At 38.6% G+C, this 20,110-nt stretch overlaps 1 protein-coding gene across 1 annotated transcript in view; it reads right to left on the bottom strand.

The window, feature by feature from the left end:
- INSC (INSC spindle orientation adaptor protein) overlaps positions 1–20,110 on the bottom strand; it is a 120,074-nt gene that overhangs the window by 78,475 nt on the left and 21,489 nt on the right. The window contains exon 2 of the mRNA XM_050974722.1: positions 7,994–8,087. Within this exon, the coding sequence (XP_050830679.1) occupies positions 7,994–8,087 (94 nt within the window). The remainder of the gene's footprint in view (positions 1–7,993; positions 8,088–20,110) is intronic.

Genomic DNA, 20,110 nt, shown 5'->3' with positions numbered 1-20,110 from the left:
AATACAAACTACACAATTTTTCCCAATATTATTCCAGCTAGAATAGTAAATTCAGATTACCAGATACATATATATTTGCACAGAAAGCCTCTCAGTAAAACAAGTAACTAATAATTTCATATTGTAAAAGGAAAAGCAAAGACACAGACTTTGCTATAATTTGCAAAGTTCACAAAGACTTGGAAGGCAAAGTCAAAGATTAGACACTGCAGGCTCTGTGGGTTTTTTTTGTAAAATGCACTGTTTACAGATAATACTACTTAACTCTGCCACCCTGAAGACTCAAACTTGCAAGTTCTTCCCTGCATGACCAAATTCTCAGAGCAGGACAGGACCAGACCACCGTGGTAACTTGAGATGGTTTTTTTTTGCTAGGAGAGGCTCCTTTTTCATGTCCTTTCCCCACAGCAAATACACCGGGTTCAGAAAATGTACAATTCAGAAAATTTGATATTCAGGATTATTTAACAACAGGAAGCTCACAAAGACAATGCAGAAGTCAAGACTGTGGTTTCTTTTACATCATAATATTTCATGGCTGAAATATTATGATGTAAAAGCATAAAATTACTGCATAGCATCTCAACCAAAAGAGGGATTATAGTAGGGTTTTAGGAGGCTTTTTCCAAAGGATGTATGGCAAATAAGCAAGATACCCTATGTACTTCAATTACCATTGCACCAAAATGAAACAGATTCAGGTTTTGACCTTTGCCCCCCCCCCCCTTTTTTTTTCCTCTTTTCTTTTTTTTTTTTTTTGAGAGGGAGAGAGAATTTATGGGATACCATCCGTGAAATTAAAAGGAATACTGTTAAAGCTAAATGAAATATAAAGTATAAACCATTATCATAACAGAAAATGGCAAAATAAAATTCTGAGTAAAAGTACTAACATGACAGCATGAATACAATTACTTTACAATTTTAAAAATTCCATGAGATTCTCATAGTACATTTAAAATATCCTAAACTTCTAAGAATCCCTCTACCTGGTTAGAAGGCTACATAAAGCAGGAAAGTATCAAATTGCAATAAAAATATTTGGTAGACTAAAGGAAATCAAGGCATTTGTCTCAATGCATCATTCACATTTTTAGATTAACACACCAGAAAAAAGGCTCCCATGTTCAAGGTAAAGGCTTTAATTTAACACAGAAATAACCAGCAAGTCTGTCTTCTGAAAACAGAGAACTCCAACAGGAGTGGTGGCAGATGTTTAACCTGCTCAGCATCTGTTCTGAAATGTGCTACAGAAAAATTAACTGTGATAAAAATTACAATTCATGCAAACAAAGACCACAAACAACATTTGAATTGTCTGAAAATTTTTGTTTCACTGGCATCAGTGAAAGCAGAGAAACACAAACCATGGAGCCAAAGCCATGAACCAATGGCTAGAGGAGCAAGATCAAGATAAAGGGTGTAAAGTTGACAGGATCACTAACTTGCTGTCGCAATAAAAACTTCATGCAACACTTGTGAAGATGCAATCAGAACCTATCAGCCATGCCTGGCAGATAAGGTATCCTGACATTCAGGCACAGCTCTGTCACTGTGATTTCCAAGACATTAATTTGAGGGTTCATTAAAATTAATTTCTGAAAAGGACACCACAGCCTAAACACAAGATATTCACTGTGCAGACAACAACTGCTTTGTCTCCAAGATGCAAAAAGAGAAGAGCCTCCTCAATAAAACCCCATATTTCAAAAATATGCATTCTCAAAATAATAGGCAGAGTTTCTTCCATAATAAGGGCTACCCCAGCAATACCTTGTGCTCGTGTGCCACAAACTGTGAAATGTTACTGACCCTTATGAGGGATTCAGAATAAAATCTTAATTGTCATTAAGGATGAAAGATGGTCCTCGATCTTTTAAAAGTATTTCCCAACTTACAGCAAGCCACAAATATGAAATATCAAGTTAATGAAGGAAAGGTCTAGTGAGGCCACTCAGATTGCTTAAATTCATCAATTTTTTCACATTTTAAAGTCACCATAACTTGACAATTATTATAGTGGACAAACTCAAATCTCTTTCAGGTTAAAAGCCAAAATTTTCTTGTGACTTCTACAGTTAAACATACAATATTTTACAGCATAGCTCTGGGAAGTAATATAACATATTTCTACAGAACATTACATGGCTAAATATAAAGATGTAATGATAAAACTATCGGAAGGAAAAGGTTGGGAAATATCTGGGATTCTGGCAGACTTACAGACCCCAAAAATGCCCAAAGTACAAGAGAAATGCAATTATTTTTGCTGCTTGCTAGCTAAACTGCTGACCTACATTTTAACATCCTGAATAGAGGAACAGAGATATTTTACCCATGGATTCAAAGGAAAAGAAAAAATCTGTCGAGTTCATATTCCTCATGAATGCCTCCAAATGATGGCAAATCAATAGTTGCTGCTTTACTAACATCACCCTTTGGACTTAGTCAGCTAGCATGCCTGAAAATCCTTCCCAGAAGAACCATACAGATTCACAAATCTGTTTTACAACCACCATCAAAACTCCATGCAAACAACTCAGCTTTCTGTTTGGTTACAGGTACAATATAAATCACTAAAGTAAAAAATACCTCATAGGAAGGTGAACTCTATTTCTGAAGCTATAAAATTATTTGCTGAATTCTTGTAGGGTAAACTGGGTGAAAGGAAAGGAATACAAGGTCATTAAATGAGGTATCATTAGTGCCTTGAGCTATGCAATAACTGATTTTATTTCTTGTCACTAGAAGGTAATTTTATTGCATTATTGGCAAAGCACCCTCCTTTCTTCTGTCATAATCTTTTCCTACAGCCTGTTGCAAAAGGAAGTATTTCAAAACACATTTTCAATTCCCCAGGGAGCATTCAATTCTCAAATGGTTTTTAAAAACTCAAAGCAGCTATTCCTAGAGCCAAGTAAGAACACTGAACTTGCAACTCTGAAAATTTTCTGCTCTAGCTCTTCTATTACAAATAACTTGGGTTTTTTTCTTCTGGAGTTCCTTCCAGTCTTTATCTGACAACTTTCAAGGAGCCACAACAAGAAAGGTTCCTGATGGAATGCAAATAAAACTGATCATAGGGAATGTAGGATTCTAATTAACAGGGCAAGACCTATGCACAGCAAGTAGCATGTACAGTACAAAAAGCAGAAATATGAAAGTTGTTTTCTGCTTTTCATGGAGTTCTTGTTAGACAGGAAGTTCAGTTTGCAGACACAGGTGGGAAAAGGCAGAAATACAGAACAAACCCTTAGTTAGCAGCAGCAAACACTGTAGGAAACTGAAATTGAAGGAATTCAGCACTTACAGAAGATGTCCCTGATCAAACAAAGCAATTAAAGCACTTTTACTTAAACATGATTTCATGTTTAATTATAACTGGAGCACAGTCTTAGAACTGAAGACTAAAACAAGTGCTATTTAAAAAAAAAAAAAGCCAGGAAAATCTTGTGAGAACAAGAAATCAGATGGGACTACAAATTACAGGAGCCACGCAGAATGGAAATAGAAAGGTAAAAAGAACTGAGGTGGTTTAAAGAAAAAATAGACCAGAATGAGAAAAAAGATAACAACCTTTATTTGTGTTTATTCACAGAATTCACATCCCTATAAATCTTTCACTTGGGGATTCATATCTAAGAAAATAGGATGATAGTGAAATAGCAAAAATTTCAATGAGTTGCTGTGCACCCAAACAACTCACTGCCCAGAATTCAGGGCGGTCAAAACCTACAGATTCCAACCTACAGAATACAAGGGGCAAGACACCACTGGCAAGCTCAAGGAAAAAAAAAACAGATGTTATTTTAGTCAGAATTCACTTTCTATGACAGGGTAACAAAACGTCACTACCTTTAATTCAGAGCACTAAATCATATATTGAGACATTTTAGACACTCTGCAGAGAGACACCAGTGGTTGGATCCATTCTTTTCCTAAAAACCCCTTAAGAACAAAATATTAAACACATTGAAGGGTTCTGCACATGTCTTACCCCTCAAAATATCTTTCTGCTGTATAGAGACCAGAAACTCTAAAAGTAGAAGCAAAATGACAAAATGTGATGTGAATGATCCCTGAAATTATTCAGCTCCTGATCAGGTAGAAATCCTCTTACTTTATAAAGGGGGTTTTTTTTCCACCCTTTTTTTTTTTTAACACTATTCACTTCTGGGACTGTAGACCCACCTGGTTTTCATCTCATATGTCCATATGTTCCATAAAGGTCTACAAATTTGTCATCCTGATTAGGCAGAGAAACAAGCAGAATCAATGCAGTTCCTGCAGTATAAAATCCTGAACTTTTCTTGCTTCTGTTTCAAGTCACAGCTTTCAACAAACATTATCTAAACACCAATTAATACCAAATACAGACAATTATTTTTAGGTTTCTCCATCATTTCAAGTAGTACTTCTTTCCCCACTGGGCAAGCAGCAATGTACTCATAAGAGTTGTGGGGAAAAAAAAGAAGCATTGTGCCCACCCAGACCTTCATGGATGCTCCTGAAGTTCTGGAAGTAGCCTTAGTTTGCTACCTGAAAACCAGCAAGCTGTTTTAATCAATTGATGGAATCATGGAATGGTTTGGGTTGGAAGGGTCTTAAAAGATGATCTGGTTCCATCCCACCAGCCATGGGCAGGGACACCTTCCACCAAAACAGGTTGCTCAAAGGCCCATCCCACTTCTTTTGATGCAGCCAAGACACAACTGGTTTTATAGGCTGCTAGAGCATGCTTCTGGCTCAGGATTAGGTTTTTCTTCAGTTTGTTTTGTTAATTTTATTTTGGTTTTACTTTGTTGCTGTTTTGGGATTGGGAGGTTTTTATGGGGAAAGGGGAAGTTGGTGATGACAATTGTGGCTGGCTTTTTTAACCTACTTTTGATAAAAGATGATCATTTATTCTTTTTTTACAAATTCTAATTATAGTGTTTTTCCAGTTGCAGCCCTGAACACATAATCCCAGAAAACAGCACCTTATTTCACTTTTGGTGGTGAGTACCCTCTGTTTAGTTGAATGACTTCAGATCCAGCACTCTCTAATGTTTAGTTTACCATACAATATGTAAAGTATAAAAAAGCCTCATGTCTACAATGAAAAAGAGCCTGTGTAAACTACAATTTAAACTCACAGAAAACAGGCAGGGTAATGAACTTTCATTACACAGGATGAAAAGCAGGAGCATAAGTGAAAGGTAGGTTTTATTCTACATGGAAAAGCCAATGTTAAAGCTCATTTTCTCTTATAAGGAGAAGAATATCTTATAATTATATCTTGTAAAGATAAGGAATGGGTACAGACATTTTGCCAGAGCTACACTAAAAACAACTATTTCAGAATGAGGTTATGTTCATCTCTAAGGAATACACACACACTTCACATGCTATAGTGAGCTGGCCCTCACTGATGAAAACAGATAACTTTTATGGTCCTGTAAGGTGCTTTACATGAGAATACAGCTTTTGGAGAGTAAGCAAATTACTCCTTTATAAAAGTGATCTATTTCCAATTGTTTTCTCCCCTAAGAGACAAAATCATAACTTAAGTTCCTAACTCACTGAAATAGAAAAAAAAGCTTTCTGTAACAATAATGTGTTTTTCCTTGGGGTACTGCATAGCTTTAATTACTGCATCCGTGGCAGGCTGGATGTCAATTAGAGACAGAGCTCTGACAGTGTGTTAGAAAACCATTAACACCATGACTCAGTACTCTAAAGACTCCAGCACAAGTTGTGATTTCCCATCAAATCTAAGGAAAGTGTGTAAACAACAATTCATGAAACAGAGACTTGGTTTAAGGCCCCAGCTTTAAATTCCTTATACAGCCCAAATAACTGTTGACTCCAGTGACCACTGTGGAAACATTTGGAATTTGTTTGCATATTTATGGTACACTTTTCCTATGGAGGAAATATTCTTGCTGAAGGACCTGCCTGGTTTTATTTATGAAAGATTATGACCTCAACACGAAGCAAGGCATAGTTGTGGTTCTACACAGGATTTACCTCAGTTGGATTTGAGCTGCCTTTCTCCTGTGACAAGACCCAAGAAGTTAATTCAAGCCCCTCTCAAAAGAGTAAGAATATGAACTGGGATCCTGAGACAGTCATAAACCCTAGCCTTGGATACAGGAATAATAAAGAATATTTTAATCTTGTTATTTTGAAAATTCCCTTAACCCTTTCAAATGCCCTATAGGAGCCATATCACTCCTTTCTCTAACCCAGAGAAATTACTTAATCTCAAAAAAAAAAACCAAAACATTTCTTTGGAAAAGCTATTATGTTGGGTGGGGTTTTTTTGTTTTTTTTTAACAATTAAAAAGAGCATTTTGTACAGTTCCTGAACTTTATCTAGTCCTTTCTGCTAAATTCTTAGCATAAAAGCACCTTCTCTTATTTTCAATTCCAACCTTCTCTGAGCCTTCACTTTTTTTACTACTGACAGCTTCAGTCTGCCCAATCCTTACAGGGACTTTATCTGAAATAACCCTAATCTGTAGGAGAAAAAAAAAGGATTATTTCTCAAAATAAAAACAAGCAAAAATTAAATAGGAGCTTTATATTTTATTGTGGGTGAGGGGGAATACTTATTTATTTATTTTTAAATTTCTCTATAGAGAATTGCCCTGCTGAGTCCAGCCCTTTGTCAAAACATAACACTTGCTATGTGGGACTTTCCCAAACCCCTTCTTGTGCTAAGATACAGTTCAGAGTTCTTGTAGGGTGGTTGTGTTCACATAACATGACAGAGCTTTGCTTCTCTCAGCACTGCACACCTGACTCACAGGCATTTGCCTTTTCTAGAAGTCCCCACCCTACAAAATTCAGTGCTTTTCAGTGCTGTTGCTGCCTTTAAAGTGCATTTTTCCTATTCCACATTTCCAGCTGCTGGCATAGGGAGACTCTAGCTAATTTCCCCATTTATGTATTATAAACAAATCTTGGCACCATCAGCCTGAATCAGCCTTTGGCTACCCCCAGGACCTGTTCCCTTGGCTTTGTTTGCAGCTAGTTTTCTACAACTGTAAGCCTAACTACCCCATTGTTCTTGGCATACCTCTACACAGTGCTTCTTACAGAAGAGAAAATGTTTAGATGTGTTACAGTGAGTAACACACCTGAGTTTAATGGCAATATCAAACTATCTGCTGGAAAACTGAGGTAAGGAAAGGGAGAGAAACATCAAACTACCCATGAAGAAAAACATTGTATTTTGAGATAGTTTGCCAATTGCAATTTTAAGTTAATTACAATTAAAGATTGAAGTCTGACCTGAAGAAAGAAGATTACAGAAAAGACTGAAACTTTTTATTTCTGATTTTACTCCTGAGTTCAGACCTCACCCTCTTTCCTTCCCTAAAATAAAACAGAACAAACCCTGTTGTGACACATAATGACTGTAGGTTGTTGTTTTTTTCTTTCCTTTCATGGAACCTCTATTAGGCTAGAAGGAAAACTACACTCCACAGACACAGCTACTAGATGGCAACCAAAAGACAGATTTTTAAAAATCTGTTGGTCAGCAGAGTCACCAATGTCTCTACTCCCAACAGGGTACCACAGACATTATAGCACAATTTTCATGTCTTGACCCTACCTACAGCAGAACAAAGTCAAGCATGCTAAACAAATCCATATTTATTGCTTTGAGCAGTCTTCACAGAGTGCAGAGGGACCCAGGCATTTCCATGATGACTAAGAAGCAGTGCAGTAAGTACAGCCACATTGCTACTGCAAACATGGTCACCCCTTTAAAATGATAAATGCAGAAACACTGCCATGATTTATAACACTCCAGGTATACAAATTTCCAAATTCCTCAAGAAATACATCTCTAACTTCCACATGCCTTCTACAAATTCCATAGGAATACTACCTGGGTTTAAAAACGAGCCTTTAAGTATCTTCAGAGGCTCAAAGGAAAGGGCAGCTGCTGCCTCAGAATCATTTAATCACTCAAATGTGGATGATGGAGTGCAGCACTTACCGCTGAACTGGGAAGGAAAGGGAATCTAAGTGGTCCTCTCCCTTAAAAGCCATATTTATCCTGTTCCTTTCTGCACTTCTCCATAGGCTGGTATCTAGAAAGAAAACAGTCATTTAGTAAACCCAGGGAAACTCAGACACCTCCAGCCCAGGATGGCATGGCATTTTCCTGCTCTCCTGTGGAGAGTGCTCATTAAAACAAATAAAAAGTCTCCTTTTCCACAACTCCAGCAGTTAACTGAGGCCATTAGGAACATTTCACAGCATAAACAATGTAGGGTTTGCATAGTCCTGAAGATCCTGGAATGCTGCACAGGCCAGGGCCATCTGGGTTAAACATTTCTGAGTTAGTATTAAGGTGTTATTTAGCCTCATTTATTTTATATTAACTGGAATGCTAGAGAAAATCTAATGAGTATTATAGTAATTCTTCATGCTATTGTGAGAAAGATTGCAAGTGAGGCCCCTTCCAGCCCTAATTATTCTGCAATATGATTTCAGGATTGTTAAGTACTACATTTACAGAAAGGTCCTTGATGGCTAAGTTACTGAAGCATCTGACCCTTCCATGTCAGACAATTTCATCGTTTATACATTTTAAATGCTGCACACATCTTTCTCCTCCATGATTTCCCTTCATACCTAGTGACCAAGAGATGGATTCAAGCTTTATTGCACTAGAAAAAAAAGAAGAAAGGAGAAGGATTCCTTATTTTTACAAAAGGAAGAGTTCTTCCTCTTTCCCCTTTTCCTTTAAGTAGCCTCTCTTACATTAGAGCATTACCTACTGTAAGTCAAAGCATATTCACAGCAAAAAATCACAGAGGATTTATTCTACAAAAAAAAAGGTGAGGTCATTTTCATTCACACACATGGCTAAAAGAAAACTAAGGAAAAATATTTGAAGGAAAAGACTAATCCATGACTCAGGAAGAAGGAGAAGGAAATGGATTCATTAGGACAAGGAGACAGGAACAGTGGGAAAATTATGCTTTCTTAGATGTGAAAAAAAAACCCACCAAAACCTGGGATCAAGGGATGTCACTTCTAGAGAAAATACTTTATACAGGAAATTACTGTTGTTGGTGTCACCAGCAGAGGCAGAGTGGTTTTGATGTAGCTGCTTGTGAAATTCTGCTTTTTGGTTATTGGCTGCATTGTGCAAGCTGAGTCAGCCAGCATTCAAGATATTTGCCACCCCAAATTGCTCTTAATTGACACAGAGAGGCCCTCACTCCCTTTCCTAGCAAACTGATCTCATTACTAATGCATGGCCTTGTTTTTTCCCCCAGGATCTCACAAACACATCCTGAGCACATAAATGTATTACAACCAAGAGTGGACATGCTCTGTCCACTCCTAGCACCAGATTGCTCTGGTGATGGTGTCATCCTGTGTTCCTCCCTATCCCCAAAGTTTTCCTGGAAATAAACTTTATTTAATCCTTCTTTAGATGTATATATGAAGAAAATTGAAACACGGGAGAAGAATCTATTAGAAAAACTGAAACCAACACCAAACAAACCCCACATTAAAAATAGTTTAATTGGTTTAAAGAGATTGCAGATATTTCATAGGTTTTGACTGGAGGTTCATATGCCCAAGTATGAAAATATTAGTATGTATTCTTCTGCTCCTGTGACACACTAAGATTTGAAAAACAAGCTTATTTTGGGGGGTGGGAGGAGGGGGAATTTAAAGCATTTGGTGTATGACATACAGACTTGATTAATGAATTGAATAAATGAGGTATCTTCATTTCCAGTAGTATAATATTTCCCCCTTTTTAAAGGAATTTAAGATTAGCAAACAATTGTACAATCACATTTTCTGGAAACAGCCAAATATCACAACAATCACTGTCTTCATTTGGAGGAGATATCCTTAAAGCTGAACACATCCACATAAAACCTTAATCTCCAAAATGAATTTCCCCCCTAAATCTTGTCATTTAAAGGACAAAAAAGTCCAATATTTTAGCCTGCAGAATTACAGATTTAATGGACACTAAGCAACTGTTTCTGCTCAGCATTAGACCTGGATTTACCTTCTCATGCTACCAGCACTAAATCAAGTCTAAAGCTTCAGCTTCCTCTGGCAAGCTACATCTACTTCACCATTAACTCAGCCTACTACCAATTTCTACACATACAAATCAAAGCACCTGCTTGTACTCCATTACTTGTGATCAGTGACATAATATACACAGACATAAATTAGATTATTGCATGTCCTTGTTCCCCATAAATTAGAAACCTGACAAAAATACAAGTTTTTATATGCTGCCTTCCCACAAAGCACACTTTTATATTATGTCTGAGAGCCTTTAAAGACATTATCAACTCCTACTTAGAGGTTACTTATGCCCCAGGAACAATAACAAAATGCCACAACAGTATCTTAACCAAACTGGCTGGATGGAGACTTAGATTAGATATTAGCTCAAATCTTTTATCCCAAATTAATGCTGGCAAAATGAGGAAATGCTCTGCCCTGGAACTTTGCCAAGGGATCCACTGTACCCCCAGGATCACAAGAGAGATTAGAACACCAATGATTTGTGGTACTGGCTTCTGGTCCTGCTTGGAATGCCTCCTCCACCTGCTGGGCAATTACAGATGGCAGATGTTGTTCAGATTCCAGTGCTCTCATTCCTCTTTACTAGGAAGTACAGTTATTTTGGTCTTACCTGGAAAGACTAGGAGAGAGCTGAGTCCTTCAATTGAGTTGATTCTGCTTTTTATTTGATCCACAACACAGTGATGAGCTTTAGTCAGCACTCCCAAAAGCAAAGTCCTCTACTCTAGCTGACTATGGAGATGTTACACATGCACTCACCTTTATTAAGTATATAACAGATAACACCATTAGACTTCTGTAGGAGAGTCTAGTATTTTTTTTCCACTGAAAATACTTATTTTCATGACTAATGATTTTAGACCCATAGCTTGTCAGAGTTGCTGCCCAGGTAAATTTGTACAAAAAAAAACCAAACCAAAAAACCCATTGCTTGTAGTTTGCAATATTGGTCATTTTGGTGGAAGCCTGAATGACACACTGAAATAATAAAATTGCATCCTTGGACTATTATGAAGCTTTTTATTTAACACCTGCATAGGGCTTTACATCTGCACACAGCCCTGTATCACAGTGTAAATGCTGACTTACAATTTGACTCCTCTGGTAGGTAGCAGTGCATGTGGAATTACGTGCATTCAAGGCAGCAGGCTCTGTGTCCTGCATTTTCCTCTTTGTGATTCCAACACTGAATTAGGTTTTGAGATGTTATTTCCTCCAGGAATAGATGCAGATAGGCAGAGCACAAGCCACATTTCAATCCCATCCAATACAGCCAGCCAAAAGCTTTTTTCAGGAGTTCAGAAGAGAATAAAACATCACAACTGAAAGAGCATGAAAGCATTGCTCTCAGAAATCAAAGTGTCTTGTCTGACCATGACCTTCATGGCCAAAATTCCCAAAACCACAAAAGCAGGAAGAGGGATCTTGCTCACAGACAGGCACCAGGCCTTGCCAACAACTGACAGAGAGCTAAAAACATCTTTAAAAACTGTCAAAAAGCCTACCTGAAAAACAGAGGAGGAGAAGTCTCATCCCAGCTTAGACCAGGCTTGGCAGCAGAGGGTAAACCTGTGCAGCACCTCATCAGCAGAGTGGTGCAGCCAGCAGCTGTTATCCCACTGCTCCAGGACAAACCCCTCCTGCCCTACAACAACTCCCTGCTGGGAGCCTCCTGTTGCTCCAGCCTGTTTAGCAATGGAGAGCAGCTTCTACAGAGCCACAGTGCTTTTTAGCACCCTGCAAAACATGTTATTTCTGCTAGGAAAACAAATTGCAGCTCGTAGAATCTCCCAGTTTAAATTTCTTCTCCATCATTCAACGTGTTAGCTTATATTTAACAAACTAGATATTAGCAGGGGTTAGCATAAGGATTCTTTTAGGGACAACATCCATGCCCAAAAGTATCATGGTAACAGCATGTTTTTCAGGTGAACTCAGTGTGGCTCATATTCTTCCTCTACTGATGGCCCCAAAGTTCTCAATCACAAAATGATGTCCTTAGTAATTAAGCCCTGAAACTTCAGACAATTAAATTCACATTTTGGAGCTCATTCATGTCACACATGTTCACCCTTGTGAAGGCTCAAATCAAAAGGCAAATCTGTGAACTTTACCACGTGCTTTTTAACCCCTAACATCATAATTTCAACACTAAAAATATCTTAAAACAAGGTCAATCAAGAGCATAATTTCTCTTTCAGAAAGAGACAGAACTCCACACATCTAACCTTTGACTATTAATAATCATCTGAATTAGAAGAGCATGTTACCTATAAGCAATATGGTTAACCTGAGAATAAGAAGTTATTAGCTAAAAGTCATTTCAGACCAGATATCCCTTGATTAATATGAACGGTTCCTGTCTGTACTAAAGTACAATCTCTTTTCTGCCAAACAGTGCTTGCCCTTGTTTTACAATTCTGGGAGTCTGGGAATCATTAGTTATTATTCTCCTATACACAGAATAACTGTTAATGGAAAGCCACAAATCAAATTAAGAGCAAAATTCTGACAGCATTTATGTGAGAGGTCAGAAAGTAAATACATACATTCTGTCCTTCAGCAACACATCCAGCCCATCAGAAGTTTTTCCACACTAACCATTTAAGGACTCAAGATCCTGTGTCATTCTGCATTATAGGAGGCTTACGTGGGCATGAATTAATTGCAATTGTAAGAGCCAACTCAAAATTAAGCTGGGTGTCACAAATCTAAGGAACCATAAAAGCAGGAGCAAAAATAATGAAGAGCCCTTCCAGTGGTGCATTGAAATGGGCTGTATTAGCATGGGATCACATACACAGATCTATGGACCAGAGTCCTTGAATGCAAAACTAAAACTAGGAGGGAGAGGTGGGAAAAGGCACTACCTATGGCATTCATTCAAGGCAGTGCCTCTTGCAGAACCAACAATCAGAGAGGAAACTCTGCTGAAAGTTTATGCCTTGCACATCAAGCACAATCCGAAGTAAAAATTCATTTTCAGTCACAGAGGGGTTTTATTTTTACGGCGTATTTCTTCCCCTCTTTTCTCTCTGCTTTCTGCAGAGAAATGAGTCTCTGTGTTTGAAAATATTCCTTCTAATATATCATAAAACAGTTTGTTTTGGAAGGGACCTTAAAGATCATCTAGTTCCAACCCCTCCCTGGGATTCAGTAGGGTTACCTTCCACTAGATCAGGTTGCTCACCACCTTATCCAACCTGTCCTTGATTATATACACACACACACAAAAAAAAATAGCCATCTGTTTATTTGAATATTTTCTTAATACTTCACTTATATTTTCATATTTTTAAAAATATGTCTTATTTTATTATATATTCACTATAAATTCCTATTACATTAAATGTTTTTGAAGTATAAATTATAATATTTATGGAGGTTTGGAGTGTGTGTGTATATATACACATGCATCTGATGTAGTTATTCATGCAAACTCAAGTTTGTGCTATTTTTTCTTCTGGGTACTTCCCATTTTAGTCTTGTTTTACACACCTATACCTTGGAAATATTCAGGGGGATGGAGAGGGAGAAACAAATAAAAATCTGCCTCGGTCAAATAGGCCATCCTGAAAGCTACAGACAAGGAATATTATTGTGTAGATCTTTGAGGGTGGAAGAAAAAAATCTGAAGCCAGTACCATTTCTCTGCATACAGAGGAATTCCTTAATTCACTTCCTGGTTTGTGGTTTGTTTTTTTTTTTTAAAAAAACTCCTTGAACATTAAAAAAAAATCGTTTATGATCTCCACAAGGCAAAATCCTGCTTTGAAAGCAAGATGTATGGGACTGCTCCTTCCATTTCTTTATTTTAGATAGTGGTTCATATTTATTTAGATAGTAGAACATATTTATCCAGGTAATTCAGCTTTCTCCAAGATTAAAACTGGAGGAGATCAATCATCACATGTACCACAGTAAGTTCTTTTGCCAAGGCATGAATTGTCGCACAATGCATCTTTAACAAATTTTCCCATTCAAATACAAAATATCTAGAAAAATGTAGCTTCCATCTTCATTGATTACATTATTTAAAAAAGTATTATTTTAAATTTAAATTTTAAATTCAAATTTAAAATTCAAAATTAAAATATTTAAAATAAGGAGATAAAGAAGGGCATAACAGATTTGATGACTTCACCCACTCCCCCCTCAAAATTATTTTAGGCAACAGGCCACTGGAACAGTGGCATCTTTTGGGCTTTTTTAAAGTCTCTAAATTCTCCCCTTCTGCAAGGGGCACACCAATTTCTATAGCTGGCAGTATTACAGGAACAAACTTATTAGTGGTCAAATTTCTAGCAATTAGCATTTTAGAGGCAGTTTCACTGGAAAATAATTTACTTTTGAGGTTCAGGAACCAAATAAGAAGTGTCAGGTTGGGGCACTCCAGAGCAATATTTTACCTTTTATGCGGTGCAGAATAGTCACAGTATAAAAACATTTCTTGGTTCTCAGAGCAGAGTGATGCAAGTAATGTAATTCTGGGGGGTCCAAGAGACCAGGCTGCTCAGAGCCCCATCCAGCCCAGCCTTGAACACTTCCAGGGATGAGCTATCCACAACTACTCTGGGCAAGATCTCCCAGTGCCTCACCAACTTCACAGTAAAGAATTTTATCCCAGTGTCTAATCTAAACTTGCTCTCAGTTTAGAGCCAACATCCCTTCTCCTGGTACTATGTGCTTTTATGGAAAGTCCCTTTCCAGCTCTTTTTTAGCCCCCCTTCCAGTACTGAAAGGCTGCTCTAAGGTCTCCCCAGAGCTTTCTCTCCTCCAAGCTGAAGAATCCCAATTCTCTCAGCCTCTCCTAACAGGAGAAGTTTTCCATTCCTGTGACAGACTTTGTGGTCCTCCTCTGGATTCACCCCAGCAGGTCTGTATCCTTCCTGTGCTGGGGACCCCAGAGTGGTATTAGAGGTCAGAGGTTTGTGCTGACAATAAATGACCTCGAGTGAAATTGCCCTGCTTGGGTCTCATTTACCCCTGACACCATAGCCAGGATTTAATCTGCTCCCCATGTAGAGGGATCAGATTTAAAAGGGCTGTTCTTTCAATCAGCCACCGTGCAGGGCACAAGGGAAAATGGGAGATTTTTGCACCTTAGAGTGTACAAATGCAGAAGTGTAGAAGAAATGCCTACAGAACATCAGAGCTTTCTGTTATTAGAAAACGTGACTCGCCCAAGTGTAATGAAATTGGAGCTAAGATTCATTGTTTCCCCTAAAGACATGCAAAAAATCCAAAAGGACCTTAACATGAAAGGAAATAAAAAAAGCTCCTTTCCCTATTGAGGCATAAAATAAAGACAGAATAATTGACTAACCCAAAGTTAAAAATAATGCAAGGAAAAATTGAAACAAAATATTCCAGAGTTTAATACTGTAAACAAGCAGATAGAGAAGATAACACTGTTTAACCACTTCAAAGGAAAGGAATAGAGACCTACACAAATAACTCCCTGCAAGGAAACATGACAATATTTGCACATCCCTGTGTACAAACCATTACCTATAATGAAAGGATTTCATCTTAATAGCCATCCCTGTTAGTCAGACAGGAAGTCTAAAAGACATCTTTATTTACATTGATATTCATCAAAAAGAAAAACAAATCTGACATTTTAACAGAGAGCAAAACATATTATTAATTCAGGTCATAGTCAAGGCTATATTGGACTAGCATCACAAGACATTGCAGGGTAAACACTGGTCATATTCTCACACTATTTGCCAGTGGTGATTAAGTTTATCATTTTATAGAGTTAATATCAAATTGCTCTTTTGTGGTCACAACTCTAAAAACCTTAAGACCAGCTTTAGACCAGTGCAGATAACACAATCACAGAAGGCCAAGAGCAGCTAATTTTTAGATAATTGTGTGTTTATCTCTAAACACACAGTCTTTAAATCACATCTCTATTTGAATTACTAATAAGCTTCCTACTTTCAATCAAATTCAGCATAATTTTTTCACCTTTCTACAGCATATTGGGGAAATGAAAAACAAGGACATCAGAGAATACAGAAAAGTTAAAAGGGAAGTAGCTAAGAGAAATCAAAGTTTTTGCCTGCTACTGTGGTAACTCAACAGAATGCAAGAGCAGGAGATCCAACTGGGCAACAAGCACACGAGACAAACCAATACACCAAAGAAAACCCAATACACACGTGGTTGAGCCACATATTTTCAAGGATCCCAGCTCTCTTCATGCTCATTGCAGGTTCTACTTTCAAGTCTACTTTTGCTAGATAGACACAGCAAATCCAGTAGAAAAACTTCCTGAAAGCTGAAATAAAAGTCAGAGTATGTTGTGAAATTACCTATACACTAAAAAACAAGAACATGGAGCCTACAGCAAAATTTGAGCATAGTTTCTATTTCTTGCTTCTTTCATTTAATTTACTCCAATTAGCACTTCCAGCCATCCTGTCAGCAAACCATGCTACCTAGGCATTATAATTCTTCATAAAGAAGAAGTCATAAAGCAGCAGCAAGCTTTTTCTGTTTGTAAGGAGAAAATACTTCATTTATAATTTTGAACCGCTGCCAAAGAGGATCCAATCATCAGATATTTTCTTCTTCCTCTGTCCTTCACACAGAAAAAAAAGTGGAGGAGCCAAAAAGCCATAACAATATCAAAGAGAGGGAATCCTCAGCAGGGCTAGAGGCAAAACTGCTCTGCAGGATTGTTCTCATATCTGGTGTCTCAGGGGTGGGTGTAATGTGAGCAGAGCACATCCAGAAAGTCCAAGCAAACCCAAAGGCTCAGAGGGACTTTCCAGCCTGCTCACATTACTTTTGCACCAGGGATCAAGTTGGGTGTGGGAGAAAAATTGCAAATCCTGCTCAAGCCAGTGAGCTGCACTCAGCCTGTGTGCCCCAAGTTCTCCTGAGCCTCGGGCTGCTGAGCTCTGGGAGGCCAAGCAAAAAAGTCCAGGTGGTATTCCCTGATGGAATGGCAGGTTTTGTGAGGATCATGGGATATTCTGGGTTGGAAGGGAGCCCAAGATTATCAAAGTCCAACTTTTGGATTGCCGCAGGACAATCCCCAAGTGTCACACCACGTGCTAAGAGCATTTTCCCAATTTTTCATGAACACTGGAAGGTTTGGTTCTGCAAACACTTCCCTGGGGAGCCTGTTCAGTGCCCAAACACCCTCTGGTGAAGAACCTTTTCCTGATATCCAACCTGAACCTCCCCTGACAACTTCAGGCCATTCCCTCAGGTCATGTCAGAGGTCCCCAGAGAGATCAGTGCCTGCCCCTCCTCTTCCCTTCCCTAGACTATAATGGGGTTGCTAACTAAATGTAGACTATGATGAGTTGGAAGGATCATCAAGTCCAACTTTTGGCCCTGCACAGAACAGTTTTCTTTGGAGCTTTTTGACTCTGGGTTTCGTTGTTGACATTGTTGCTGGTTTTGTTTTTTTAATCTTTCCCTCCTTCCCAATTCACAGGCTGAAGTCTTACTGTGGAAGAGCCAGGGAGGAGACCACAGGCAAAATAAAAACAAGAAGTATAAGGAGAGGAGTACTGTTCATTAGGAAGTAAAGTTTGGATGTTGATGAGTGCGTGAACAACCATGCCATGCCTGAAAACATTGTAGCTCAGTAGGAAGCTGTGCAGTTTTAATTAAAAAGTGACTATATGTCACAGTACTTTTAATCAGTAAACCCCCAAATTTGGCAGGTATAAAAGTCACAGCCTGCATCTTCTTTTGTACTGGTAACTCCCAGATAGGCAGCAAATTACCCAAGTCCAACAACTTCACATCTATCAGCTGATGTTCAGTAACCCATTATGCAAGGATCTGGCACACAAGTTCTGAGTACACAATGAATCGCTATACAGTCTGTTCCAGGATGGCTGCATTGTTTGTTCTCATGATTTTCTAAAAATGGATATTGAAAGAAAAGAAAAATAATTTTTTAAACTGTACAAATCTCCTTGCAGAACAGGCCGAGTGTTTTGATAAATATTTCCCATTATTATCCTGAGGTCGTAACAATTTGTGATGGCACAAGGAGAGACACATACCAGAATTAGTAGGAAGGAAAAGTCCCAGAGCCAATTTTGCTATTAGCAGCCAAATTCAATGAATTTGTAATCATTAGGTTTAGGAGTGCTCAGATTCCAGACTTTATTCTTCCTCCCCACAGGAAAATATAACAGTGACTATAGGGGGTTTTATCCATTGAGCTTTGCAGTTATTTATGACTATGCCACAGAACTTTGTTTCCCTGCAAGTCAGAGGCACATTAGACTCACATTTGGCAACTCACTCATTCCCAATACAGGTCTCTGCTCTATTAACCCTCCAGACACATGAGGCTGGTAAGAACAAAGAAGTGTAAAAGTTCTCCATGAACTCCCATTTCCAGAAATTGGCATTGATTGTTTCAGTTGCAAATGCACCAAAACTTAGAAGTCACACTGCTGATCTACTGCCCAGAAAATTTCAGTCTTCTGACCTGTTTCTTTCTGTTGCTGTCTGTGATAAGTGGGCAGTGGATCAGCCCATCTCCCATTTGCAAGAGCAGCTAAGAGAACTCAAAATCCCTCCAGAGAGCTCATTTCACTATTAAACCACCAGCACTTTTCCATAGATAGTTCCATGATCAAGAGTTTCCTTTGTCTCCATTTTGCATTATCAGCCTCAGAAAACTCTGCCAATCTTCAAACCCATCATCTCCAATATTTCTGGTGCAACCTAAGGCATTAATTGGCCTCAGCAAGAAAACAGACCAAACCCCTCAGGGTGACAGAGAGTACATTCCACCTGCAACTGTGGCTTTCATCATTTTCAGAGTGCCTAAGTTGCTATCAACAATCCAGTTTTTACATCAGCTGCATCCAAGGTACTGCTTGTGCCAATTACACTATTTACCAGTAAATATCTGAGGGTCAGGCATGTCAAATATCTTGCTAGGTATTGCCAGTGCCTACCCACTGATGTGCCAGTGCCTGGGCATCCCACAGGAAGGATCTGCCATCTGAGCAGTCAGGCACAGTCTGCCCCAAGGGCAGGAGAGGATGCACACAAGTTTTTCTTTATTCCCATTATCTGGACAAGACACAGAGCAGAGGTTTCAGGGAAATAGCCCGTGACCTCTCTCAGTCAGTGCCCAGGTGAAAGAACAGGATCCTGAAGCCACACATCATCTGCACTCATTGCCATGAGTTGAATGTCATGTAGGCAATTTGAAGCTCATGTGCATGGCCCAGCTTTCCCAGCTTGTGTCAGTACAGACCTCAGTGAGAAAACTGCCCCCAAAAGCACAACCAGCACTTGCACAGCTGACCCAACACCTGAAATATCTTCATTTATTTAAAGACAGAGTGCTGTGACCAGCAACATGTACATGCAAGGGAAAAAGTGACATCCCTGAATTGTAGGAAAAAAATTTAAATTACTGCAGTGGCAAATGTAAATCAGTTCTGAGACCCAGCCACCTAATTGTCCATTAAGATATCAAAAAACAGATTCTTCTTTTAATTTAATAGTCTTCTAAAAGAGAACCCAAGAAAATGTTAGGCATTACTCATGGTAGAACTACAGGACAGAGCTTTCGACTCATGACTCATCCAATAAAAGGGAAAGCAGTTCATAAGCAAATTCTGAAAAGTTTCAAAGCACAAGATGAATTTACCTTTTAAAAAGAAGCATTTCAGTAAGATGGGGTGGAAAAAGAAATCACTTACAGGAAACATAGGGCAGTGGTTACATCCAGGGAATGAAAATACAGAAATCATCCTGCTTTACACAACAAGGTGCATCACCATCCTCTCACAGCTATGCAGAAACTTACTCAGCCTCTCTCCATATTCTGATAATGAAGTGATAATGGTCCAAATTCCTCTACTCTCTTTAGTGCAATGACAGATTATGCCTGCAAAGGTGGGGGCTGGGGGCGCCTTTTTACAGCCCTTGAACCTCAACTTGATTCTAAAGCATCGGCTCAAATCTAATTCCAGGAACCGAAGACCTCATACATGGGAGTGAAATGCGTAAGGCACAAAAATAGATTTTAGTAAAA

The sequence above is a fragment of the Serinus canaria genome, chromosome 5, assembly GCF_022539315.1.
Source record: "Serinus canaria isolate serCan28SL12 chromosome 5, serCan2020, whole genome shotgun sequence".
NCBI lineage: Eukaryota > Metazoa > Chordata > Aves > Passeriformes > Fringillidae > Serinus > Serinus canaria.
This window is presented reverse-complemented; position numbering and strand designations above follow the sequence as displayed.